The 27965-nt window shown below is 40.1% G+C and overlaps 1 protein-coding gene across 3 annotated transcripts; it reads right to left on the reverse strand.

Annotated features, from left to right (window-relative positions):
• Positions 1–444: 444 nt before the first annotated feature.
• LOC142467449 (sodium- and chloride-dependent neutral and basic amino acid transporter B(0+)-like) lies at positions 445–27965 on the reverse strand. Of its 3 annotated transcripts, XM_075573140.1 has the most exons (16): positions 27705–27965; positions 25974–26184; positions 25711–25805; positions 23961–24105; positions 21762–21893; positions 20010–20171; positions 18301–18433; positions 14546–14678; positions 11399–11539; positions 9917–10145; positions 9087–9212; positions 7570–7688; positions 6904–7003; positions 5722–5831; positions 4531–4698; positions 445–3048 (listed from the first exon to the last, which is right to left on the reverse strand). In XM_075573140.1, exons 3-16 carry the CDS (start codon positions 25768–25770, stop codon positions 2875–2877), a joined length of 1932 nt encoding a protein of 643 aa, XP_075429255.1. In that variant the 5' UTR covers positions 25771–25805; positions 25974–26184; positions 27705–27965; the 3' UTR covers positions 445–2874. The 3 variants fall into 3 exon arrangements, with proteins under 3 accessions (XP_075429255.1, XP_075429257.1, XP_075429254.1); XM_075573142.1 differs by lacking the exon at positions 25974–26184; XM_075573139.1 differs by lacking the exons at positions 25974–26184; positions 27705–27965 and having other exon boundaries at positions 25711–25933.

A 27965-nucleotide genomic window follows, 5' to 3' on the forward strand; every position in this document is an offset into this window, starting at 1 on the left:
TTGCATCTTGGGTAATCTTCTGCAGCCCTAACAGTGATATAAAGAACCGCCGAGCCGAATCTTCAGCGATTGATTACAGGAGAACGGATCGATCGGCAACTTAGCTAATCACTTGTCAGTGTCAGATTGTATTGATGAACATATTGCATGAAAAAAAAAAATATATATATATTTTTTAAATAGCACCTTGAACTGCACTTTTAAATGGTAAACCTAGACAAAATATTGGATTGTACGTAATTAGATTGTTGCTTTGGGTCAGGAACTTCTTTCCCCCAAGATTTGCTTTCATTCTACCCCCCACACCCCCTGTATTATTTCTTGTTTATCTTTGTAAAGAGCTGCATATGTGGCTGGCACTATATAAATACATCTAAAATACCAATACAATACAAGGTGGCTACTTATGCTCAGCAGTATACAGCAAATAACTGGAAACAGGAGAGTGGATTAAAAGTTTATTACAACAAGTTCATACAGTTTTCAGTGAAAAAAACTCAAGTTATTTAACTTTTGAATGCTACTTTGTGTATAATATTTTTACATTCAAACAGTGGCAGTTCACAAGTGCGCGAACAAGTAAAAAAAACAATACATTTATGTCTGTAAACATTTTCTTCTGACAAAGAACATGATTGCATCAGTCAAGGCAATTGATAATAAGGCCTCTATGTACTGTATAAAAGAGGTTTTAGGCCATTCTTACTAAATGGTGCTACATCATAAGGAACCTTATGGCTCATTGAAGTGAATGGACCATGAGTTTGTTTTATGGCTTTGCACCATTTAATAAATACGTCCCTTCTTATTGCTCTTTCACCTTTGGCATATTTCTTATTCAAACTTAATTTCAACCAATAGAGCAGGAGTGGCTAACCCCAGCCCTCCCGGGCCATCAACAGGTCAGGTTTTAAAGATATCCCTGCTTCAGCACAATCAATGACGGAGCCACTAATTGAGCCACCTGTGTTGAAGCAGGGATATCCTTAAAACCTGACTTGTTGGTGGCCGTTGAGGACTGGAGTTGGCCGCTCCTGCAATAGAGGATGGTACATTGTTAGCCTGTAGAATAGACACGTAAGGTAGAAGTGATACAGCACCTTTGAGAACATTTTCTTTGCATTTCAGCCAGTACTAATAAGTAGAGATGGGCAAATGTTTTTGCCGAATTTGGAAATTGGTTCCATTGGTCCCGCGGATTTCAGCGGATCAACGTCAAAAAGGGCGATTCGCATTTAGCGGATTTTGTATTATTATTACCAATACACTCCGCGGATTCCACAGCCCCTGGATGGATTTGTAGAATCCAATCCGCGGATTTAGCGATCCGTATCCGGATTCCTAAGAATCACGCCAACGGATCGCTGAATCCGCGAATCGGATTCTACAGATCTGTTCACGGGTTGTATCCAATGGCGGATTTTGATGAAACCTGCTCAAATCCGTTTACGGATTTTACACTGTGAAATGGATTTGGGGGTGGGGGTATGGGGGAAAGGGCGAGGAAATCCGGGAAACTGATCTGGGCGGATTCACCCATCTCTAGTAATTAGGCTATCCTTATCAGATAAGGAAGGCTGGAGTTTAATACAGAAGAAGAAGTGGAAGACCCTGTAAAACATTTAAAATTCCATGTGCTGGCTAATCAACTCTGCACAGAATGTGTCACACAGATTGATCCTCACCAACCCCGAGCAAAAAAATATATTATTATGGTCCAAACAAGTACAACACCAACCCTTCAAGTCAACATGATTGATTGGTTATTCGGACGTTGAAATCAATTATCCTCACGTGAATTTTAAATGGTTGCTCATATACACACATTTATTCTACGATTTAATTACAGTACCCGTTCCAGCATTGCTGCTAAAGTAACATTAAAGAGGACAGAATGACTGCAGTGTATTTGTCCTTGTTCCACAAGTACCTGCTTGTCCTTACTCCATAAGTACACGAGCAGTATTAACTGCAGCATCATTCACTACAAGTCTCATTGTACATTATAATAAAGGCACAGTCCCCCGCAGCAATATACATGTGAGTTTCAAGAAGTGAGCCATGTTACGCCATTTCTAGCATATTCTAATATTAGCTCTATCATTACGGATATGTTTAATAGCTTTTCACATTTAAATCTGAAAGCTGTATTCTGAATAGCATAGAAAAACATTGCACAATTCAACTATATTTATTAAGAGGTGTTATTCCTTAAGACAGGGGTTCTCAACTGCAGTCCTCAAGACCCCCCGACAGGTCAAGTTTTCAGGATGTCCCTGCTTCAGCACAGGTGGCTCAATCAGTGGCTCAGTCGAAGACTGGCATGTTTAATGTATTCCAGAAGACACCGCTCATTAAGAAAGGTATCCCAAGTGTCTCTATTGACCAAGTCAATAATTAAAGTGTACCACACTTTGCCAGAATAAACTTCTGATTTTGTGTCCTAAAGTATTTACATTTCTTTATATTACACGGAAAAGAGAGGGTGGACGCACACACCAAGTGCAAAGGTCTATGGAGACCATATTTTAGTATTTGACCATAGACACGGTGCACGAGATTTCTGGGGATAGAAGTCCCTTCTTCAGGTACGACCTGGTTGAGCTTGAAGAAGGGACTTCTATGCCTGGAAACATTGTGCACCTTTTCTCTTGTCAAATACATAAATTAGACCTTTAGACCCTAAATAGACCTTTGCACTTGCGTGCGTTCACCCTCTCTTTTTTTGTGATATATGTAGATTTGTATTGGGGACAGATTCAAGAGGACCCTGCCACAAAGGACGGACCACACCACCAGATACTCTGATGAATGACTACTTTCCCACGAAGTGCAGGTCGAGTGCCATATTTTTGGGGGGACAATGTACTTCCGTTAAGAATATGCTTGGTTGTCGTATCCTCTTGACATGTCTCCCTCAATAGTTGGTATCTCCACAGCACCAGACGTGACCTTATGAGGATCCTCTATGGGTTTGTACCGTCCCACACGATGCTTTTCCAAGGCAGGTCCCCAGTCTGCGGTTGGTTTACAAATACTCATGAAGCGCTGTAAAGGAATGATATTGCGTTATCCTTACAGTAGTGGTTGGCTTTTTATTAGCAGAAAGGAATTTGAAAAACAAATATAAAAGACAGTAGAATGCTAGTTCCTTAGTAACAGAGGAGGCAGAAACACTATGGCATAGCAGAGAAGTGCTACATGTTCGCAAAAGTTTGTGAACCGTGTGAAATTTGGTGTTTTTTTTTTGGTAACTAAAAAATGTGCCTAAAAAGATTTGCTGAGCATTAACAGTCAATGTGTAGGGAACATGACCCTGTATGCAGGTCACATGACCATTTATATACTGGGATTTTTGCTAAATTCCTAGAAAAAGTGGCGCAAATTGGTGACATTGGCAAATCTCCCGTAATTGTATTGTTTTCAAAAAGAATATGTAAAAAACTTGAAATTTAACAACAAATCCTGACGTTTTTGGGACAAGTACTGTTGAATACATTTGTACATCTCTACTACAGCATAATGCAGTATGTTATAAGCCCCTCTATCAAACAGCAATCATTTTTGTTTGATAAAATAAATTACTTTATGGGATTATTGGTGAGGGAGAATATACATGTCAATACAGTTTTAGTCTTATCAAGCGTGCTCATTTGCATGTCATTACCCAGAATCCCCAGCTTCACTGGAAGCACTGTTTGCTAAGCAATTGTGGGGAAAGACTGGGTTGCAGACCTGTCTGAGACATACAAATGCGGCTGTTTTTTTTTATTTACTGTACAGCCTTATCAATAACACTTGTAACTTTGAGGACATTTCTTTATCTCTCTAGTGCTTCTGGTTAGGATTACATGAGGGAGTAACAAATAAAGTTACACATGCTACCCAAGAACTACTTGTAGCTCAGGTTGTTCTCTTGAGATTTGATTGAAAGAGCTTTCAGATTTGAAAGTTACTATACGCTTTTCTATTATATATGTCAGGGGTTCAGTAATCTAGACCCCAACAGGTTAAGGTTTAAAGATATCCCTGCTTCAGCACAGGTGGCTCAATCAGTCTCTGCTTCAGCAAAGATGGCCCAATCAGTGGCTCAGTCAAAGACTGAGCCACTGATTGAGCCACCTGTGCTGAAGCTGAGATAACCTGAAATCTGACCTGTTGGGGGGTCTTGATGCCTGGAGTTGAGAACCCCTGATATAGGGGATCATACCGCCCATTCCTGGAGACGAGCAGTGACACATACAGTAGGGCCTTTTTCAATGTGCTCAGTAGGGGCTGATCACACTGTTATTGGCCGAAAACTCCCATTGACGTTAATGGCAGTTTATACGTATAAAGGACAAGCAACCCCTCCAGAGCATCTTTAATAAGGCCATTAGCGAAGCAGTGAAGGGATTAATAGACATTTTTGTGTTGGAACATTTTCTCAGCAATTACGGTTTCGCTGCCTACCAGCCTCGGTTTTACAATAGCTTAAAAGACCTAACGTGGTAATTGCAGCTCTAAGCACAGGGCGTGTGGGATCCTTACCTGCCAAAGGGTTCCTTCAGCCTTCACAATTTTTACGATTGCTAGTATGGGAATCCAAATAATACAGAAGATGATCATGCACCAGCCCAAAGCGACGCCCCAGCTCGGGTACTCAACGGTCCCATGCTTGGGTGTTTCAAAGGTCACCAGTGACCAGATCAAGATGGCCTGTAAATGACGCAGTAAACATTAAAATTGTTCCTAGAAAAACCTCAAGTTAACGAATCTAGTATTGCATGTGATCCCCAGGGCTCCAAGCAAACCTTTTCTCTAGCACTAGGTACTTTTCACAATGTCTTATATTTCTGAATCCATTCAAGAAAATGCCTTATTCTCTATTATCTAAAGCGATCATTAAGGCTGTGTGCGGCCAATAATATCCTGACAATGCAGACCCAGTTAGTGTTGGTAGGGTATGCAATGCATTGTGCATACACCTCTACAGTTATGGAGCTGTATGGCATAGAACCAAAAGGAACCTAAATGGAATGTTTTGCCTGAGTTTCATGCCTTCTATACATGTGATATGTTGATTTCAAACACGTTAACAAAATAAGCATTTTATTCTTTTCAGATAGGGGGCACTGGCCAACTACTGGGTTAAGGAGTGGCTCAGTGAGTAAAGACACTGATCGACACTGAGATTGTTGCAGGGGAGCCTGGCTCAATTCCCAGTGTTGTGACCTTGGGCAAGTCACTTTATCTCCCAGTGCCTCAGGCATCAAAAACATAGATTGTAAGCTCCACGGGGAAGGGACCTGTGCCTGCAAAATGGCTCTGTAAAGCGCTGCGTATAACTAGCAGCGCTATACAAGAACATGCTATTATTATTATTATTAACTAGCTTTATATGTTGCCATCTACATTTTAGTGATTTGGTTTCCCCGGTATATTATGTGGCTAGAGATAAAACCCTTGGAAATAGCAATGAATATGAGGCTACAGATACCACGCGCATGGGGGCTGGGAGTACGGACCCCCTGAGTTTATACATTTTTATAATATGACAATGTATGTATGTCACCGATTTTGCATGTACAGCACCCCCACTCAAAAAACAGTTCCTACATTATTGACCACAAGTGTATTTTGCCATGATATCAATAGGAGACAATTATGTTTTCTATTAGATAATATTATTGACATCAGTAGGATACATAACACCAGATTTTTGTAAACATACTGACTTACAGTCAATAGCAAAGGGGTAATAAAGAACCAAGTAGCTCTCCACCAGAGCCAGAAGAACCAGTGCTTCTTTCCAATCATCATTTCTATGTCTTCAATGAAGCGGTTGCCACCTATGGAAATATCATAAGACAAAGATTACAAGGGGTTGTGTTTGTGCTTTTCATTTGAACAGCAGGTCCAATTACTCAGGCACTCGAAAAGTGGCTGATTCAGTAAAATCCCGTCCGCAAATGAAATCAGACGGATGCAGCAGACGTTATTGTATCCGTTAACGCAATGGGTTGCATTATCACTGGCACGTTATTTAACAAATGATTCATTATTATTTTTTTTAATTGGTGCATTACCTCACGTTAACGGGCTAATAAGCAGGGCCGGCTTGTACTTTTGCGGAGCTCGGTGCAGGAGCTTTCACGGGGGCCTCTTACCTGGTCCGGCATCTCCTCCTCAGACGACGCGGCATCACGTTGCACCACGCGGCGTCACATTGTCATGGCAACGAAACACCATGTGATATTACGGCGCCATGATAATGGGACGCTGGAGGAGGAGATGCCGCCGGGCCAGATAAGAGACAATTACAGAGGCTCCGTGCTTACCCCCAGCAATCAGCTTTGTTGTTGTAAGGAAGAACATGGGGCTTCTGTAACCACGGGGCTCGGTGCGATGGCAATGACGGCACCGCCATCACGCCGGCCCTGGAATAACGTCTTCTACATCTGTATCAGTACAATGTGTTATTTCCTCTACTGGCAGAAAAGGTACCTGCATAACCCCTCACTTTGAATGGTTAATACCGGAAGTAAATTCAAAAGTAGAACAGCAGCAGGCACTCATGAGACGAAGAAAAAATAGCCTTATTGCGTTTACATAATCCTACGCATTTCGCGCCCAACTGGATGATGTAAACGCAATAAAGCTATTTCTTCTTCATCTCATGAGTGCCGCACTGCTTTTCTACTTTTGAATTTGATTCATAACGGGATCTACTTCAGGATCAGATCTCAGACAGCATTTGGGGCACCGCGTTTCTGTGTTCCAGTACTAGGAGTGCAAGCTCTGACAAATTATTTTCTAATTATACAAGAAGTATACATATATACTAGTGAACATTAGCAGACTTTAATATCCCATCAATTCTGTCGTCAGATATGGACTGCACATTTTGGCCTTCAAATTTACCATATATCCAGGCTATTCCTACGAGTTCCAGAATAGCAGCAATAAGGATCCCCCATCCAGCAGTAAAATAATCAATCAGATCAACCCAGTAGATTCCTGCCTACGAAAATAAAGCAACAGCAATACATTTCAGCGATGACAATAATGTTCAATTCAATTATAATATAATAAAATATATTATTATGGTATATATTGTCCTATGTTAAACCTGCCTATATCTATCTGTCTGTATAATAAAGATAGTGAGCCCTCACGTGGACTTGTGCAAAAGTGTATGTAATAAAAGGGTCCATTTATTAAAAATACCATTTTATTAAATATACCTTTGAACAAGTCCATGTGACTACTCACTACCATATATCTATATCTATAGATATAGATATATACAACATTGACTTTTTTTGATTTGCGTCCTTGTGTGCATCCGTTGCAGTAACATTCCATGAGTACTCCTACCTCTTCATATCTAGCTACTATATCTGTCCATCCATACAGTGCATTAGCTATAAACAGTGAGGATTGTACTGGATGAAAGTGCATTATCAATTAAGACTGTAAGACTACAGTAGATCAGTTCTTCAGTCCACAGATTTCCCCAGCAGAGAAGCTAATAATGTCAAGTCATATGAAATAACATTCAGTTTATATAAGGAAAACACTCAGTACCTCTGTAACACAGACCAGGCCTAGCAGGAAGAAAACAATGCAGGCTCCCACTGTTATAATGCCTCTCATTTTCTTCATCACTTTTGGATACGCATCATGGATGGTTGTGGTTATTGTTTCTGTGGAGAAAAGGGGGGTTGAAGACGTCTTTACCCACCAGTCTACTCAACAGCATCAATTTCCTACCAGCTGTTTTACACCCAGGGCACTTTAGTCAATAGACCCCAAGGTCTGAGGTGCAGAGAGGAGTTTGTCTAAGACAAGACAATGTTAAATAGTTACATAGTTACATAGTAGATGAGGTTGAAAAAAGACATGCGGCCATCATGTTCAACCTATGCTAAATTTAGACAACAAATACTTTATCCTATTTCTATACTTCCTTATTGATCCAGAGAAAGGCAAACAAAAATCCCCAGTGAAATATCATCCAATAATATCTCATAAGGGGAAAAATAAATTCCTTCCTGACTCCAAGAATTGGCAATCAGATTACTCACTGGATTAATATCCTTCCCATGTTAATCTTGAACGTGATTGTGGGGAAGGACATGGCGAGCCTACAGGGTAATTAAGATAATGAGCTAAGAGGAAGGTCTAGGTGAAGTGAACGCGTGTGGGGATATCTTCTACGGGTGAGCACTTTCACTCGTGTTTCGGTTTTGATTCTAAACATTTTTCATGGTTTGGTTTTGACGGAACTCGATTGGTTTTGGATTTGTAACAAATGATGTAAAAAAAATCCTCAGCAAACTTTTTCGAACTTCAAACGTTTTGAAAAAGTTTGTGATTTATTCCGAAAAAAACAAAAAAATCCAAAAAGTCTCCAAGAATGAGTCTATCTTGGGTTTTGGCTCCGCTTTCTCTCAGATTCGTTCCAAAGTGCGACTCGAACTTCCAAAACGAACTTCGAAGTTCACAAAGTTCCGATTTTGAAACTGTGAACATGCCCGTTCTTAATCTATTCATCAGCAAAACTAATATAAAAAAAACACTACCACATTAAGAAATTAAAAGTAATCCCATTCAAAGCAATGTTTGTTTGTTTTTCTTTGATAAATATAACCCAGTCTTGTCGCGAGGACTGGAGAGCTGGATAAAGGGCCTCCCTGGAATGTCTCATGTCAAGTCGTAATAAGACATATCGAGTGGGGGTTATTCGCTCAAATTGGTAGCTCTTAAAAATCAATACTAGTTATTTCTCTGAATGACCTTTAATGATCAGTTAAAACTATTTCCATGTATGACCAATAATATATACAATACTTACTTGAAGTGAAGAATGATTATTGAAAAATGCCTTAACTAAAAACACAATTCTTCGTCCTTGTTTTTCACATTGTTTTCGTGGATTGCTTACTATGATGCCAATGTTACATTCTAATAAGAAGGTGTGGGAAAATAATCTTTTCAAGCTCAACTAAACGCAGTTTCTACTAATCTATGCCAACATAAAACAATGATAGAATAGAATGTGCTATAATAAAGCCAGTTCATAACACTAGCACTGTACTCACCTACAGACGCAAACTGGGAATCCAGCCCCAGTGTCAGCAGCATGAAGAAAAATAAGATTGACCAGAGAGGTGCAACAGGCAACTGAGATAGAGCCTCTGGATAGGCAATAAAAGCTAATGCAAATCCTAGAATGTAACACAGAGTACTACATTAGATTGTATTCTGTAATCTCAATATCTCAATGAGGAAATGCAGTACAGTATGTGCTAAGAAGATCCCAAAGCCACCCCAGACCCAGATGTCCTATTACTAAACTCAGGGCCCATTCCTCAACATTTAACAAAAAGGAAATCCCATTGTTTTAATTACTTTTTTGTTCTTTAATATATTTGTTGCAGTTTTGAGCCTGGGAGATTTTATAAAATATCCCCTAATACAGGGGTGCGCAAACAGGGTGGGCGTGTGGGTTTTGTGGGGGGGGGGGGCTCAGCACTTAAAGAGACCCAGCGGTCCTCCCCACAACATTTAAATAAAATGCTGGGGTAGTGCGCGAGGCCTCTGTATGCCTCTTACTTGCTCTCTGGTGGCTTCTGGCGACGCGTTGCCATGACAGTGCAGCGTCAAATGATGCCCAGCGCCAAATGGCAAAGCGACGTCACAAGACATCGTGATGTCCAAAGATGCTGGAGAGAAGGTAAAGGGGGGGGGGGGAGGGGGCGAGCAGTCAGGGGGCGCAAACAAAAAAGTTTACGCACCCCTGCCCTAATACAAGAACCCCAACTATAGCCCCTTCACAAATTATTAAGAACTACTGATCCTAAGCTATCTGAGACTAAACCAAAACATTACATTGGTAAACTGTCATAGAGTATATTTGGTGTGAACGTACCTGAGTCTACCACATCCTTCACTGGCTTTTGGGCTTTAAAAGCCATATGCCCCAGGATAGAAAAGATGGCAAACCCGGCGAACACACTGGTGAGGCAGTTTGTAACGCAAACCATGATAGCGTCTCCATAGCAGTTATTGTGGAATTTATTGTAGGACGATAAAGCCACCAGCCCGCCCCAGGCCGTTGAAAGGGAGAAAAATATTTGAGTCGCCGCGTCTTTCCAAACCTGAAATAGAAATTGTCGTCCATAACGTATGAGGTCTTACCCAAGACAAACCACGAGTGTCCATTATAGAAGAAATTCATTTTTTCGTTTGTACGAGTAATTTGCACTGTGTGCCGTTTGCGTATACATTCACATACACATAAAAGTAAAAATGTATGGGTTCCAATACGCAACAAGCTGGTATTTCCATATGTTTCACACGTTGTTTTTATTTAGAAGATATCATTTCAATATGCAGAGAAGCTGGTTTTCCAGTGTGGAGAACAATTTTGTTGCATTCATTTGAAGGACCTGAATTCTTCTCCAGCACAGACTAGATGCTTCCCAGCATATTAAATAAACCCTTATGCCCTGTTCTGTGGAAGGCCGCGAAACGCGTTAGAGGTTTTTTGTGTGCCTCCTTATAATGGCTAATTGCCTTTTGTCAGATATCTATGCATATAAGGTATGGAATATTTAAACACCCTTTATAGGTTATTCTAAACCGTTCGGAATATGCACAAAACATTTTAACTACTGATTTCTATATACCCCTGTAACAGGGCCTTAATCCCCTGTCTATAAGGGCTTCAATGGAACGTCTGTATTGGTCTGAGGAATCCAGCAGGGAGATGGTTAATTGCAGCTAGAGGCACTTAACCAGTCTCCACCTGGCTCATCAGATGGGTAGAAACGCCTCCTGCTTGAACTGCAGGAGATCGTGCACAAGGGGACTGTGTTGCCAGAAAGAGACATTGTCTCGAGCACAGGACTGTGTTGCCCGCAGGACACCATGAAGCAGACCGCTATTCCAGGGCACAGCGGACCCTGGAACCCACCAGAGGGTGGCCCCTCAACGGACACCAACCTAGACCCAGAGACTGACATAAAGGGACCCTACTTACAGGTACCTCTTTGGACTTTTGGGTCATAGGTTGGAATGAGGCGTATCCTCCCAGCCCTGCAGAGAGGGACCGGGAAAGGGAGTTAGTCCTTACACAGGGATAGGATGTTTATTTATTTTTGTGTTTCCTTACACTGTATTGTTTAAAAGGGACGGGCTGAATAAAAGCCATTGTTAATTTCCCCAAATCTGTCTCCCTGGCTGTACCTCTGCACACGCCTCTTCCAAAACCTCAAATGGAACAGTGACTATTTGCAGAATATTTGACAGCACAATAGTTAAGCCAAAGACCATTCACTCTTAGACATACAATAAGATTCCATGGTGTATTTCCAGTCTCACACAGTACTGTACAAGGAGAGGAACTCACATCTGCATGAGATAGTTTTGAAATGTCCGACTGTGTCCCAATATAATAGTCAATGCCCTCGTAGGCTCCCTCCAGCGTCACGCCTCGTACCAGGAGAATGAGAAGCACAACATATGGGAATATTGCAGTAAAATACACCACCTGCCGACACAAAGATGAATTAGTTCTTCCAAGGTACATACAGTATAAATGAGTTACACTCTCTCCTGGAAATTATTATTTCACATCAAAGTTCACATGCATTATACTGTAAAGGCAATTCATGTACACGTCTAAAATATATTTTATACAAACTGCTTTCCTACGGTGACATCGAGCTTTTATTGGACTCTGAATCAGGTTCCCACTTCAGAAATGATTACCATAACCACAAATCCTCTCATTTTCATAGGTATTACTATATTTGCATGTGTTATTTTTTCTCCCCCGATTTTAATTTGTATTTAATGCTCAGTACCAGTTTGTCTCCAATCTCAGAAAGGTGTTAATGGTCATTTGACCCAACGCTGTATGTGCCGATAACATATACTGTATCTTATCAATGGTATGGATTTAGCACGTTGTATATGCTGTATGTACAGCATAGTATACAATTATTGTTGCTGTCAATATTTAGTCAAGATCTGGGTAGTTTCAATAACAATGCCAGGAGATTATACATACCGTACATATAAAATATAAAGCATGTGATGTAAAAAATAAAAATAAAGGAATGTTACTGCGCTTTGTGTAATTGTTTGTTATGGTATTTTAAAGAGAATTGGTCTTACAGCAATATTAATAAACAGGAGGAAGCAGCAGTCAGTTTCCAAGCACAAGTTAGACCTGTCAGTACTAAAGGTGAGGCCCCAGAATTAGTCCCTCCCAAATTCTATCACATGGTTGAATGTTTGACACAAAGGCTAATTAATTTGGGCTTTACCAGACTTATGATCTGCAGAGTAAATATGAATTACAGGTTACGCTGGTAGACTTTAGGCATTGTGCAACATGAAATGCAAAGAGTATGCTTTAATGTAACCATGTTTTGGACACGGGACGTAAATTACAATCTAAATATTTTTATTGTGAATTATTGACGTATTTTGTGATTCCTGTAGCATAGTTGTTACACCTACATGTAGACATAAACACAATCCCTGCAAGCTCTAACCCTAACACCCACCGTGCCATATCTTACTGTATATATTTGTGCCCAAAGGAGTGCCACTGGGAGTGACCAAATGTATACAGCAAAAGACAAGAAGACCTAAATGCTGCTTCCAATATGACTAAAAAACAATATATAGATAAATACAGAACTGTTTGTCTTCTCATAATTAAGGGTCATTTAGTTGAACTCTTTGGCCAACATAGTGTTAGGACCTGCAGAGTGGTCATGCCGTGACGTGGCTGAAGGCTTACAGTTTAATGCTTTGGCCAAAGAATGTAACTAATTTACCCCTTACTTATGAGAAGACAAACAGTTCAGTATTTAACTATATATATTTTGGATGTAGCATTTATATCTTTGTCTTTTGTATACACCTACATGTATTTATTGTTGCATGGATGCATATTAATATAAATCTCCTTACAAGGAAACACCACTTACAGATCATAGGTTATAGCTGCAACAAATCTATGCCTCAAAGCTTTTGCACTGAGTGACATTATGTGACTTGTATAAGGTGACACAGAGATGTGTGCTCGACTGAGCCACTGATTGAGCCACCTGTGCTGAAGCAGGTATATCCTGAAAACCTGACCACTTGGGGGGTCTCGAGGACTGGAGTTGAGCCCCCCTGGCTTAATGAATGACCCCTTTTGTCGTGCAATATGTTTTCATATTGAGGCCAAGCGGTATTCTTTATGGTGCACTATCTTTTTAATGGTGTACTGTATGATATGTTTACATGCCTGGTAATATGTATAATTTGCAGGGCAATGAGTTTACTGGTTTAAAGTACAATATGTTTAGTACCAAAAAGAATGGTAAACCCTATGATGTTATTTCTGTACAGTATATTCTGTTTTATATGCTATAGTTTATGGTGCACTAAGTTCAATACATTACGCTTTAATGTCACGCGTTAGTGTTGTAATACTTTCAAATGCCCTATATGGTACTACGTTCTGTTTTACTGCAGAGTAAAATGCTTTATAGTTTGTGATGTAATTTGTTAATGATGCAGATTGAACAATAATAACTTTATGGGTTTCAGAACAATTTGCTTTAATGGCGGGTAAAACTGTGTGTGTAATGGTCCAAATGGTGCAACATGCATTAATGCTGGTTGGGGTTTCACCAACAGAAATCTCTACAGATGAACCATTCCGTTTTGCTGCTTCGTCCTAATCTATGAGCTACTTTTTTTAAGTGGAAGAATGCGCGTGGGTTTTTACAGGTTGTATCTGCATTATATGGGGCGACTATACAATTATTTTTAGTGCACCTTCCAGCACGCAAAACTATCTTCTTCTTCTAAGATTTCACATTTAGCAAGGTCCCTGGATGGTGCTCGCATTGTGGGCAGTTCGGTTATAAGTATCACATTCTACACCCCAAAAATGCAGGGATTCATGTATGTGCGCTGAAGCATTTGCATAATGGTGCCATACGTATTAAGAATATTTATACTGTTGTAGAATTTGCAATTTATAATTGGGTGCTAAAACACCTCCTATGTCGCCTCTATGGTGACCGAGGAAACCATGCAGCAAAACGTCAACAAAAGCAATGCAAGCTGAACGTTTCTTCATACAAACACCTGTGCAAAAAGGCAATATGGAATCTACAGTACCATGCCTATGCGTCTTTATCTTACAATTAATTGCTAATGCTAAACAATTATCAAAATACTTAAAGGATTTAGCAGGATATTTCTGGAGTAGATCCTCTTAGTTCTTAGCCCAAGGGTGGCCAACTCCAGTCCTCAGGTGCCACCAACAGGCCAGGTTTTAAGGATATCCTTGATGAAGAAGGGATATCCTTAAAATCTGACCTGTTGGTGGCCCTGTGAGGACTGGAGTTGGTCACCCCTGGTTTAAGGCAACGTTAGCAGTGAATCCAGCTGATACATGTTGTCATCATCAATGTGAATGACTTGTAACAGGTATTCACTCACACAGGTTCTAAGCACACGTATCTAATGAGGGCAGCATTACCTTTCCTGAAGACTTTATTCCTTTAAACAACGCAGCTCCGATTATTATCCACGAGAGGAGAAGGCACAGGGCCAAGTACCAAACAATATTACCAGTTTCATCAAGTCCACTTGAGCGGCGAAGTGCCACTTTACTACAAAATACAAAAGCGTATGGTCAGCATCCTCAGGCTGCAATGTGTAGTGTAATGTTTACGGTGTGCCATATTTCATATCCATTTCTTTTCATTTCGTATATGCCGATCCCATGGAAAATAGCCACGGTAAGGTGTGTGGACCATACTGTTTGAAGTACGTCAGGGGCAAAGGATTATGGAATGGTGTTGTTCGGGGAGCGTAGAGTTATATGTGAAATATAAAGAAAAAAACATACATACACTGTAGTGCAATAAGTCCAGGCCGTTTTAAGACCTGCGTAGGCCCTAGGCACTTTTATTTCTAGAGGCCTCTGTGTCCGATATTTTGACTCATTTTTATTTTTTTGGCATCGATACTTTTGTTTCGATATTTAAAGGTATCGATACTTCGAAGGCATTTTAAATAAAAATGTGCTGTTTTCTCTTATTTTGTGATTTTTTTTTTGTTTAGGTATTTTTTCAAGTGAAATAATGTAGGCCCTAAAAGGTTCGTAGGCCCCAGACACTGTGCCTAGTCGGCCTAATGTATAAAGCTGCCCTGAACTTGTCTATAATCCAAGGGAGTTGATGGTATGAGAACGAACCATCACCCCGCCCACCCCCCTTGGAATACAGACATTGCTGCACTATGTATGCTTTTTTCTTTATATTACACACGACTCTGCGCTCCCCAAATAACACCATTTCATCGTCTACAAGGATCAAAGGTAAAGGAGGACCTTATTGGATCGAGCAGCGTATCGTTCATTTTAGATGTATTTTTTCACGCATTGTATTATGAGCATAATTTCATTTTCATACATATACCAACAAACAGTTGTGACTGTAGTTAAACACCGTAATTTATTGCATGCAGCAAATAACTTACACAACTCTGTGACCAGTACAGTGTTGGGGTTTTGCTTATACAACCGTCCATCTAGAGCATTTTGTTAATGTGTGCCTGAGTTCTATGAAAATTGTATTGGATGTACTAGTGGTGTTTTTGAAGGGACAAACAGTCCCAAATAAATAAACATAACAAAAAAGAATGTATATTTAAACTACAATGAATAATCCAAGTATAAAAGAATGATGTATGACAGAAAGAGCACGGAGTTCTCTCTGCCAGTATTCACATTCCTAATAACTGCATAATCACCGTATGGAATTTCATTTTGAACTTTAAACAACAATGTGGCCCAACTCAATTCCTATGAGGAGAGATGGGCAGATTTTTTTTGCCAAAATTGGAATCCGCCTTGAATTTGCAAGTTTCTTCCGGCAGTGGATGTCTTAAAAAAAAGTCAAATTCACCAGCAACCACTATATGCAAATTGGACTGAAAATCCACGAACGGATTTACAATTGAATTTGAAAATAGATTTTCCAGGCCCTGAAATACGTGGACGGGGAGACAGAGACTAATATATATATATATGTGTATCCCGAAAATGATATAATTGCCCAGCACTCCCGCTGTTGTTTCTTTTAAAGTTGACGAACTTTCTGGGGAATTTACACCCGGTGCTGAGTATCTTTGTGGCGGGATCGCCCACGAACCATCACTGCATAGCGTTTCCGTTCCAGGAATAAAGGAACTCGGGGTAAGTGAAAGAGTGTCTTTTAAAAACTTTGTTGAATATATTGAATATATAAAAGAGTGCTTTGTCAATCTTTTATATATTCAATAAATGGTCTAAAAGACCCTTTTTCACTTAACCGAGTGCGTATGTCTATTCTTGGATGAATACTGTATCTGTCCCCTCTGACCCCCTGCCAATCTACATGTGAAGAGACACCCGTGCTCAAAATGGTATATGCAAAGTATATTTAAATGACTCACACCCCATACCTCCTAAAATATTTCCAGAAGATGTAGCCAGACAAGCCAGGTCTTAAGGCATCTTGTCTCAAACCCAACAAGACCAGAACCCACAATATCTGCCATCAGTTATAGCAATGAGCTTTACAAGTTGCTGAATCATAGGAGTAGCGCTGTTTTTGTATGTTTTCTCTTTTTCCTACATACTTTTGAGCATGTCTGAGATACCTGGGAGATATACTAATAGGATATGCAAAGTATGGGAAGGCAGTCAGGGGGAGTGTCCACCCCAAGTATGATCAGCTACAGGTGGGAGCAGTACAGCTCAAACGTATGGTATGACAGTGGCTGCTCTCCTGCAGCTGGTTTATCTTACTGCCAGAACTACAGGTTGTACTTACTGATCCTGTAGGACTGACAGTGGCTCATTAGGACCTGGCTTGTCAGGATACGCCTTGTGAAAATCTTTTGTGGGGTGGAAGTCATTTAAATATACTGTACAATAGGTAATAGAGAAAGAAAAAGTCCCTTCTACAATCTACACTCTGTATCCCTAAAGCATCATGAAGCTTAACTTTTAATAATAATAATAATAATAATAATAGAAGATGTAACACCACACAATTAAAATCTGTGTTGACCTTTGTCAACAAATTATGTTTAATTTGTTTTTTAAAGTACCCCTAATCGACTCAGTGATACTGTACAGTAAGTAATAGCTCTAAATGGCTTTGAATGCCCTATAAAAAGAGAATGTAACATTGAAGCAGCCTCTTGTTAAGGGATTAATCCATCCACTATGCTGACATTGCTTTAATATACTGTTGATTGATCGCTAAGAAGTTGAAGCAATGGAAAATTAAAGAAATGATGTGTACAAACAATGGTGATGATGTGTACAAACAGTATACAGTATCTTACAAGTACAGTATGTCTAATCCAATACACAAACACAAGACTAATGGTGAAAAATGAAATGATGTATCCTTTGTTGTAAGTGTTGACAGCAGTGAGCCCAGAGGCTCACACTAAACTCTGCACTAAACTCTGCACTAGTCTCTACACTCAACTCCGCACTCAACTCCGCACTCAACTCTGGTGATACCAAAAGTAGCAAAATTGAAACATGAAACTTCAATAAAGTGCTATCTAATGTGAAAATAAACTGCCAGTGTAATGGGATAGATACGTGTATCAAATGAATGTCCTAATAGAAAGTATTCAAAGACTAAACTAGCTTCACTAAAACCACAATCTCCCATAACACTAATAACCCTAACAAGGAACTAGTATCCAATCACTAACATCCTGTAATATCTGTGTGCGGACAGAAGATGTCTAGTTCATGGAAGTGACTGTTACAGACATTGTGTGGCGCATGCGCCTATCAGCGTTCTAACTTCAAATATACTATGCATATATCCATTAGCCTATCTCCCAGGCTTCCTCCTTTTTGAGCATGTGTCTCTCCACATGTTGCTTGTCGTGGGCTTCCAGGGGATATATATAGCACTTGGGTCTCTCCTACAATATTTTTCTCTTTCCTTTGTCCCCCCCCCCCAAAAAAAAAAATCTGTTATTTTTAAATGATTGCCTTTTAGACAATAACTAATATTTGTCAAATGTTTTCTTAATTACCTTTCTAATAAGAAAAACTACTGTACTTTTGAAACATGCCTAAAAGAAGTTTCCATCCTGTTTATCGCTGTTATTTGTACTCCAACATATCCCTGGACACATTGTAACCGTTTGTGCTGTCAGGCAACGCAATAAGACTCAATTTATTTCCAACATGGACAATAGAAACACACTCACTCCCAGTATTGTTTGCTTGGAAGCTCGGTCTCCAGATTCACTGTTGAGTTGACGTCACACGTGTAATTATTTTGTTGCACCCAGGTAAGATTCATCGTTTCAGTGAAACCTGTGAGAGACACATTGCACAACCCTGCGAAAGGAAAGCCAGCAGAATTACTGACCACGAACCGGCATTCAAGCCAAAAGAGAGCCATTATCCTCTGTCTTCTGTGTTAAAGAGAGTGTCAAGTGCAGTAACAGTAGAATTTCTATATTAGTAATACTACATGTTGGTCTATTCTTTGAGGCAGAAGAAAGATGTGCTGTGGATTTCCAGGTTGCAGCTACATCCGATATTAGAAGTTAGTCAATGTATTAAGGGTCTTCCAGTTGACATGGAATGCAGGCGAGGGAGGTTTATGTTACTATGTCAGACTTGTTGAGATTCAGAGCTGGATTCATCAAGTTATATTATCACTTATTGCTTTCTTGGCAATGCCCTGTTACTGGCATATAAACTATTTACATTTTACAGTAGGGCCCTGCTTCTCGGCTTCTCGGTACGACAGTACCGAGAAGGGGGCCACCATGTCTGCGCATGCACACAAGGGGGACGGCCGAGTTCGCGCATGCGCAGAATGGGGACGGCCAAGTTGCGCATGTGCAGAAGGGTAGGAAACACATAAAATCGCTGGTTTGGCTTTTCTGCGCTTTTCGCTTTGCGTACAGGGGGGCTCAGACTTTTATGTCACTTTAGGTATGGAAAATATTTTTTGCTGTTAGGATATTTGAAAACAAATTGGGGTCTGTGACAAAGAATACAACCCATCCTAACACTGCAACAGGTCATTTCTACCCCTACAAACAATCACCAGATTGTTCATTAACACACAAAACGCAGGCGAAATTCACATTAAGGAACATATTTACTGAGCAGCGCTATTCCATAAGATATCCACCAGGCGCCGGAAAACACCTTTTGACTCAATCACTTCAATGAGCCAGAAGATGCCTTATGGCGTAGCACCGGTTAGGAATTATGGGCCTTCGTAGCTCAATACATTAACATTGAGACACATATTCGGGGGGGGACCTTTTATCAACGTTTTCTTGCTGCAAAACCCCATTGGTTACAATGGAACTGTTTTTCTTTGCCTCTATTTTGCACCCAGGAGACTATGATGTTTGACCCTTAAAATGTCTCTATGGGGCCCAGATTCACTAAAGGTTGCAGAGCTTTAACATGCCTTAACTCCCATTCAAATAAAACCCTAGCACCCCTTAGGGAATCTTGACCATAGGGGGTTACTCATTAAACTGCGATGGCGGCATTGAGTTCAGTGGGCGTTCCAATCAACCCCCCAAAGTATAAACCGACTGCAAAAAACAAGCACTTGTTACTGTAATACAGGGGAGCTCAACTGCAGTCCTCATGACCCCCCAACAGGTCACGTTTTCAGGATATCCCAGCTTCAGCTGAGCCTCTGATTGAGCCACCTGTGCTGAAGCAGGGACTGATTAAGCCACCTGTGCTGAAGCAGAGATATCCTGAAAACCTGACCTGTTGGAGCGGGGGCTTGAGGACTGGAGTTGAGTACTGGTTTAATACACAGCACAGATGTCTCTCCAGAAAAATATTCAATGCAAAGTAGAAAGAAAACATTTACTTTCTGTCTTTAAAAACTGCACGGTCATTTCTATTCAAAATAAGCACTGAATTACTGTACCTCTGGGTATCCTGCTGCATTTCTCATCAGACCAATGAAAGCAGTCAGACCATGGCAAGACACTTGTAAATGAGGCGAATAAATAATACAGACTGTAGGCAATGATGACGTTGTAATAAATAGTTACAAGTGTTGAAATGAGGACCATCGTGATTCCCACTCCTGCAACAGAAAAAGAGCCAAACGTAAAAATGTATGCATGCATATCCGTGTTTATACAGCGCCCACAGTGTACTCGGAGCTTTACAGAGACAATACACTACAGGGAATTATAATACAATACCTGCAACAAAGTCAGACAATAGCACATGAAATGCCCGCGGAGATCCCCAGAGAGCTTACAATTTAACTAGTTTGTTAGGAAATGTACAGAGACAGCAGGAGAGGGAATAAGTGCAGTAGATGCAGTGCTTGGTCGTAGTGACTGTGGGACAATAGCCATGAGGCCAAGCTACTGGCTTCGTTTAAGAGGTGAGATTTCAAGTTTGGGTTATGGGTAGAGCGCAGGAGACGAGCAAGGGCAAAGCGAGAGATCAAAGCTGATATGTAGGGAGGAGCAGGTGAGTGGAGAGCATGGAAGGTACAGTAAGGAAGAGAAATTTGTAGGTGATACAAAATCTGATGGGAAGCCAGGAGAGGGATTTAAAGAGGAGATGAGCGGATTCTGTTTTGGGAGAAAGTGTAACCAATATTTAACTATTTCTGCATTGTTGGCTCTTGAAAATGGTAAAAAATGGTAAAAAAAAAAAAAAAAGATTTTTTTTTATAGCCTAGGAATATGTCAGGTTTTCATGATATCACCGCTATAAAACTCAATAAAACATATTGAAATGCAATCAGTGTAAAAAGCAGTGGCTCACTTTCACTGCTTTTTACACTGATTGCATTGCAATCTATTTTATTGAGTTGTATGCGGACTATTAAAATTGCATCCAGAAGGAGATAATTACGAACCACTTTAGCTTTGCAGTCTCCATATTGTTCATGTAAACGGCTTTACAAGCAGGACCAGGTGGACAATTACCAAAAGGGTTTGGTTGTTGATAAGCCGTTTATATATGGTTCATATATGGTTTATATCCAGGTGCCGTATAGGTCTTTTTTCTACCAATTCCTGTTCTGGTTTTGAGAGAACAAGCCAGACCTGTTGAGCAGCCACTGGACTTCCTTGTGCATCGGACCACTTATTATTTGTGCATGTTTAAAGCTAATTTATTATTTGTTTGTTTGCACGTATTCACAGTCATATATAACAAGCACTTAATCACTAATTTTCACCCTACAGTATGACGTTTGTATTAAAACCCATTTTTTAAGAAACAAGTAGCAGGTCCCTCTGCCAGTAGGTTTAAATGTGGCCTAGGAACTAAGCTTGTTGTACTTAATTTGCATTAGGCGACACCAAGCAAAAAAGTTTAACATAGCTGTGAATCAATTATACACATTACGTAGTTATCCATTAACTAAAAAGCATTATTATGGACAGGTCAAAGAAGGTTCAGATATATGGACATTATGGAATCCTATATAGTAGTTGTTTAAAAGTACTAGAAAATACATACAATGCGGTATTTTCGAACTCCAAGACATGCTCCTGACCTTGAGAGATTGAAAATGTTTTAGAGAAGAGTTCAGAGTATTTGAAATATTCTATGGTATTTGTTGTCAGTGTAAATCATACATTCTCTTGAATCTCATCCGTGAAGCTTTCGTAAACCTCACAATGAGAATATTCATCTAGTGTTTGCTGACCTTCAAAAATTGGGAGGACCTTCCACATGGCTACCGGTCCCGAGCTGGAAAACTGTCCCAAGGAGCATTCCAGGAAGAATAAAGGCAGCCCAGCAAGGGCGAGCATAATAGTGTATGGGATGAGAAAGGCACCTGAAATGAATTGGGTGAAAACCCAGTTAGGTCATGTTATACATGCACATAAACCTACATTATATACGTTCTACGTTAGGGCTCATTTATCCAGTGACGCTAACATGAGCTGCAATTGTTTCAGTAATTTTGTAACCCGTTTGGATGCTGATTTAAGACACTGCATTGATAAAGTGGAACTATTGTTGCCAAAAGTTGCTACAAAATTCCTTAAATATAAAACAAATGTGTTTCAGAAAGGAAAACTGATACGAGTTGATCATCCCCCATATTTCAGACACGTGGTAAACGATAACCATGCTTTGTAGGTACTATACTTTTTGTGGGCCATGTACACTGGTAGATTTCCCATCAGACCCGATAAGACCGATAGGCCCGGAACTAGGTGGCAACATTTGGGGGCGCCAAATCTGTTTTCTCTTTTTCCCCCCTATATACAGAGATCCCGCTCTCTTTCCCACTGAGTGCCGGGGGAGAGTGTGGGGCCTCTGTAATGGTCTTCCTACCTTCTCCTTCATGCCGCCCTCCTCCTTCTGCAGCATCACGGTGTCAAATGATGCTGTGGCGTCACAAGGCGACATGTTGCCATGACAATGTGACGTCTCGTGACATTGCGTTGTTGTGGAAACGCAATGTCACGTGACTTTGCGGCGTCCTTTTACGCCGCAACGCGAAAGGTGGAGATAAGGTAAGTGCCTGTGGGCAGCAACATTTCAAAAGCGCTACTAGCCATGTACAGTTTATACATGAGAGTGCCTATACTTTTGGAATAAACCTTTGGTAAGTCACCTATATAATCATGACCCCTTAGTTGAATGATGATGCACCATTTAACAAAATCTTTCCCTGACTTCACTAAACAGCTATCGGTGACATACCAGTCATACGTATACATATGCCACAAAATCGAGTACAGTATATCCATCTTAATAGTTATCTTTACATTTTATTATATAGAGTGATAATGAGAAATTGTCATCCTGTATAGAAAAATCTCTTGGAATCTGTATGCCAATTTATATTGAAAAAAACACATGGACCAGCATGTCACTAATGCTACAGTTTCAATCACCGATAAACACTGTATCACTGCATGAAGCCCTGTGAGTGCATGCTGCCATCCTTTGTATGTGTGTATATATATATATATATATACTGTATAAAAACAAGTTTGCAGCACTCAGCTAACTATCATCTTAGTGCCTGTCTCCCACGGAATCAAAGTCAATGGATAGTGGAGAAAAGTCAGACACTCAACTCTATTAAAAAAAAAAATCTTTTTGCCTTTACTTTAACAATAAACGTATCGGTTCACATGTAACGTGTGAGGAAGGTTCATGTCTGAATCGAAATGTTGATTGCTAAATACAAATTCTGCAATTTAAAGTACTTTTCTGATATTGGAGGAGAACTGTATACAAGGGCACTTGTATACCGTAAAAAGTTAATTATTATCTAAGGGTATATATATATATTATCCATTATATTGAAAAATATAAAATACATGTACAGTGCATGTAAAATGTTGAATACTGTTTATATGTTATCTATTGTTTTGTAAATAAATCATTCACAATATGAACTTTAGCCATTCAGCGCTGTAGGGCAGGGGTTCTCAACTCCATTCCTCAAGCCCCCCCAACAGGCCAGGTTTTCAGGATATCCCTGCTTCAGCACAGGTGGCTCAATCAGTCCCTGCTTCAGCACAGGTGGCTCAATCAGTACATGCTTTAGAGCAGGTGGCCCAATCCAAGGCTCAGTCTATGACTGAGCCACTGATTGAGTCACCTGTGCTGAAGCTGAGGTATCCTGAAAACCTGACCTGTTGGCAGGGGGGGGGGGGGGAGGAGAGGAACTAAAGGACTGGAGTTGAACACGCCTGCTGCAAGGGCATGAATTGCATGTGTTATTGACTTCAGAGAAGGCTCTACATAAAGTACAGTATGATAGCTGTGACCGATTTTCTTTTTACTTTTTTGTTTCACTCAAAGCCCAACACATACTGTATTCAGGTGACATCAAATAACAATAGAGAGTTAGAATAGTGATTAGAATGTAATACATTACCTCCTCCATGCTGAAAGGTGAGATAAGGGAATCTCCATACATTCCCTAAGCCCACTGCATATCCAACCATGGACAGAAGGTATTCTGATTTACTGGACCAGTTTCCTCGCTCTGTGTTTTCATCTCCACTGCTCTCCTTAGAATCCTTGGCATCAAGAAACAGAGATGTATGTTGGCAGGTGTTAAACATCCTGCTCAACAAGAAAATCTACCACAGCAAACTGTACGATACACTGTACAAACCTGTCATAAAATGCCCTCCCTAAATCTCTGAATAAGCGCATCTAAACAGAGGTGTAGCGATTTGCAAATACTGCAAATTACGTGGATCAGTCCAATGGTCATAAATAAATGGTAGGGCTCAATAAATATATGTTCTGGATATTTATTTGTGTATATATGTGTGTGTGTATATGTGTATATATATACATATGTATATATATACATCTATATATATATATATATATATATATACATCTATATATATATATATATATATATATATATATAGATGTATATATATACATCTATATATATATATATATGGACCATTTAACACCTCAAGTCATAAAACACATACTGCACAGGGGGAAGGGATAGACTTCAATCACAGATCACATTCCAGGATGCACTGTTTTAACGTAAAAACCCTTTTTTGGCTTCATTTCATTGTAACATCGCCGGAAGAAGAGATCAGTGTATCTCGAAAGCCCGAACAAATAAAAGCATTTTGTTAGCCACAGAAGTATAGTAGAGGTATAGTCTATTCGTTTTTGATTATTTAGCTCGGCTAACATGGTACAGATACCTCTACATATATATATATATATATATATATATATATATATATATATATACATAATCAAAAACAGGGAACGCACAAAACAAAATAAAAAATAAAGGTAAAGGGAAAGTGCATACTGTCCAAAACGATACAGAAAAAAAAAATGGACAGGCACTCCTACAGTATATGCAAAAAAGTGACAATTATTGACAAAACGTTTCGGTCCCCTCTGGGACCCAGCGAGAAAGGTTTATATCAGGAATGCCAGTTTAATGTTGCAATAAGTTCTTTCAAAAAATTTAAAAAAAAGAAAGCTAGTATTCTAAGTGGTAATATATCGACCTTACTGATTGACTTACAGAATAAAAAAAAATGTTTTATCCACTTTCAATTTGCTGTAGGTTACAAATGGCACGATATCTGGCACGATTACTGGCACGATATCTGGCACGATTACTGGCACGATTACTGGCACGGTGTAGGATACAAGTGCCCTTCTCCTCCATTGCAATCTCTCCCTTCTTTTGGAAGCTGGTGCATATATAGACATTTTGCAGCCAGCCTGAACAAGGTCTTACTATGCTACAAACTGTGACTCTGGTAATAATGAAGTGCTCAGGTAAAGCACATGGTCAGACTCTGTTATGATAACCAAACGCCTGCTTGCACCAGGATCCCATATTGAAAGCTGGTCAGATGGAAAGCAACACCTGTTTCTTGGTCATTCCAGATGCTGTTGGTATACAGGTAGTAGGGATGGCTCTCCCTCAGTGAAAACGTCCCATTATTGGTTACATCAACATACTGTGCGTCTCTCCAGCTTCCACCCATCTGATACATTGTTGTAAAACCACTGAAACCAAGTATAATACACCTGCTGGCTGCTATCTAAGCTACTGTACTTAGACTAAACTTCCCCAAACACCAACTCAGCCCAGCTACATGTAAGGGTTGTAGAGTACTTACCAGGTCCTTGCTGTCTTTTCTTTTACCACACCTGAGGAAGTTAGGCAGAGAGATCCCCATTTTTCAAAGTAGAATTGAAGCAGGGGACAAAAGATCTTTAAAAAAAGAAAGACAACCTTGATGCTGTGCCTCTGTGGCTCTCAGCCTGCTAGTGGCTCTGCCACCCTTTGCAGCAGCCTCCTGAGAATCTAGGAATGCTTCTCACACAGGGCTCCTTTATGAAGGCAAGTCACCACCTCCCATACAGTAATTAAATCAATTACCGTAATGATGACTCGCCTAGTCAGGTACTAGTGCCTATCCCAGGTACTTTTGCAACCTCAGTGAGCATATCATGATGTGAGATCAGTGCAGGGTGCTGAGGACTCGGAGTATCAGTTCAGCAGCACAGTATTTGGCTCAGAGAGAAGTGTTGGATGTTGCTGGTATGTGGTTGCCACATACTGTACTAAGCTGCCTCTGCTCACCTCAAATCTAGAAACAAAGGCAAGAAAACTTCATGTGGCAGCTCATCAAAACTACATTTTGTATGATTGTGTAATCGTTTTGCTAGTGCTGGCATTAACACTTATTCTGGGAGCAAGAGTACCTGCAATGGAGTATATATTTATTAATTAGAACATGCGTTGTTATATTTACTGCATTTGGAGAGACTGTTAGTGTAAACTAGTTGTGCACAAAACACAAGCGTTCTTTTGTTACTTTTAGTCAATTACAGTCAATATGTTGTGTTTATTTTAATGTTTACATGATACCAATAGGTTGGCAGGATACATATAAAGGATAAAACAGGTTGTCACTGGATGTTCTGCCGACTTTTTAAAATTTGGTTTGTTTCCTAATGTAAAAGTAAGTATGTATTTTTATTCTAATGCTGTTGGGTAAACGATATTTTCCATTTTTCCACCAGGCGCAAAAACATACACATTTTTTCCAGTTCCCACTCTGGAGCATCCAACATAACGTTGGCCGTGTGCAAAACATGGAACATCTAAATTCAGTCCAGCTACTTACAATCCTGCTGAATTTGGTTTAAATCAGTGGAGTTTTGAAGGCTCAGTCCGCCATCTTGATTCAATATGGCGTCCATTTATATCCAAACATAGACAAAAACCTGCTCCTTCATCCCAGGAACCGTCATGCAAAATGTGGTTACGATATCTTAAGGTGTAGAACTGCATGGCGAACAGGCAATCAACTCTCCAAAATATATAGTAGACAGATATACATAGTCTTATATAGCTCTGACAGTGTACTCAGTGCTGTGCATGCAATTTTGCAGGAACAATGGCCCCTGGTTTACAGTATAATAATTATGTTGCCTGAGACTTGTTGGGTATCTGTGTTTATATCAAATGAGATGCCTAAAGCCGTAAGGAGAGGTGACACCAGGTTCACTTGCATCAAAAGCAGTGTTTTTATTCTTGCCACTAACCTGCTGCTTCAGCCCTACAAAGGGGTATATTATCATAAGACGTTTAAGTTTCTGTTTGAGGGTGTTAACATTTTCTCTTTTATGTGTATCAAAAGCGTCTGCCAAGTCTGACTTGGCGTAAACTCCATATAACCGTCTGCATTTATGTAAGGGTCTTGTTTAACTCTTTTACTGTCATTTACTGCTGGCTTCCTGGCAGCGAAAAGTTAACAAGCTTTTTATATTTGATAACAGTAGCAAATAAAGATGATTTGTGATTATGCGTCTTGTTGCACTTTCATTCCCTTACTACATATTCTACCGCTCGAGGACAATTAGCCATGGCTGATTAGCTGCGACTATTCAGCCGCAGCTGTTTCACCCCTGTGACATTTGGCCACAGTGACAGTTCACTGCCGCAGGTAATGTATCCCCTTACCCTAAAACCCCAAAGCTTAACCCCTTACTCTAAAATCCCAAACCCTAACCCGTTATCCTAATAACCTTAAGCCCTTACACTAAAACCCCAAACCTTAACCCCTCACCCTAAAAAGCGTAACCCCTAACGTTAATCACCTACCAAAGGATCGAAACGGCTGCTGGCTAAACGTCTGGGACCACCTGTCCCTCGGTGGCTAAACGGCTGGGACCACCTGTCCTTCGGTGGCTGAACGACCACGGATAAAATTCCTGCCCGGATTGTACTGCGTGTGTGTTTACTAAGCTCAGTTTCCCGGAAATAAAGTACTCAAAGCAGAAGGGAAAATAACAATCTTGTTTAAACCTCAATGTCCTTCTTTATCTTGTATTAAGCATAATGTATGGTATTGTGAAAGTGTGA

This window comes from Ascaphus truei, chromosome 16 (assembly GCF_040206685.1).
Source record: "Ascaphus truei isolate aAscTru1 chromosome 16, aAscTru1.hap1, whole genome shotgun sequence".
In the NCBI taxonomy this organism is placed as follows: domain Eukaryota; kingdom Metazoa; phylum Chordata; class Amphibia; order Anura; family Ascaphidae; genus Ascaphus; species Ascaphus truei.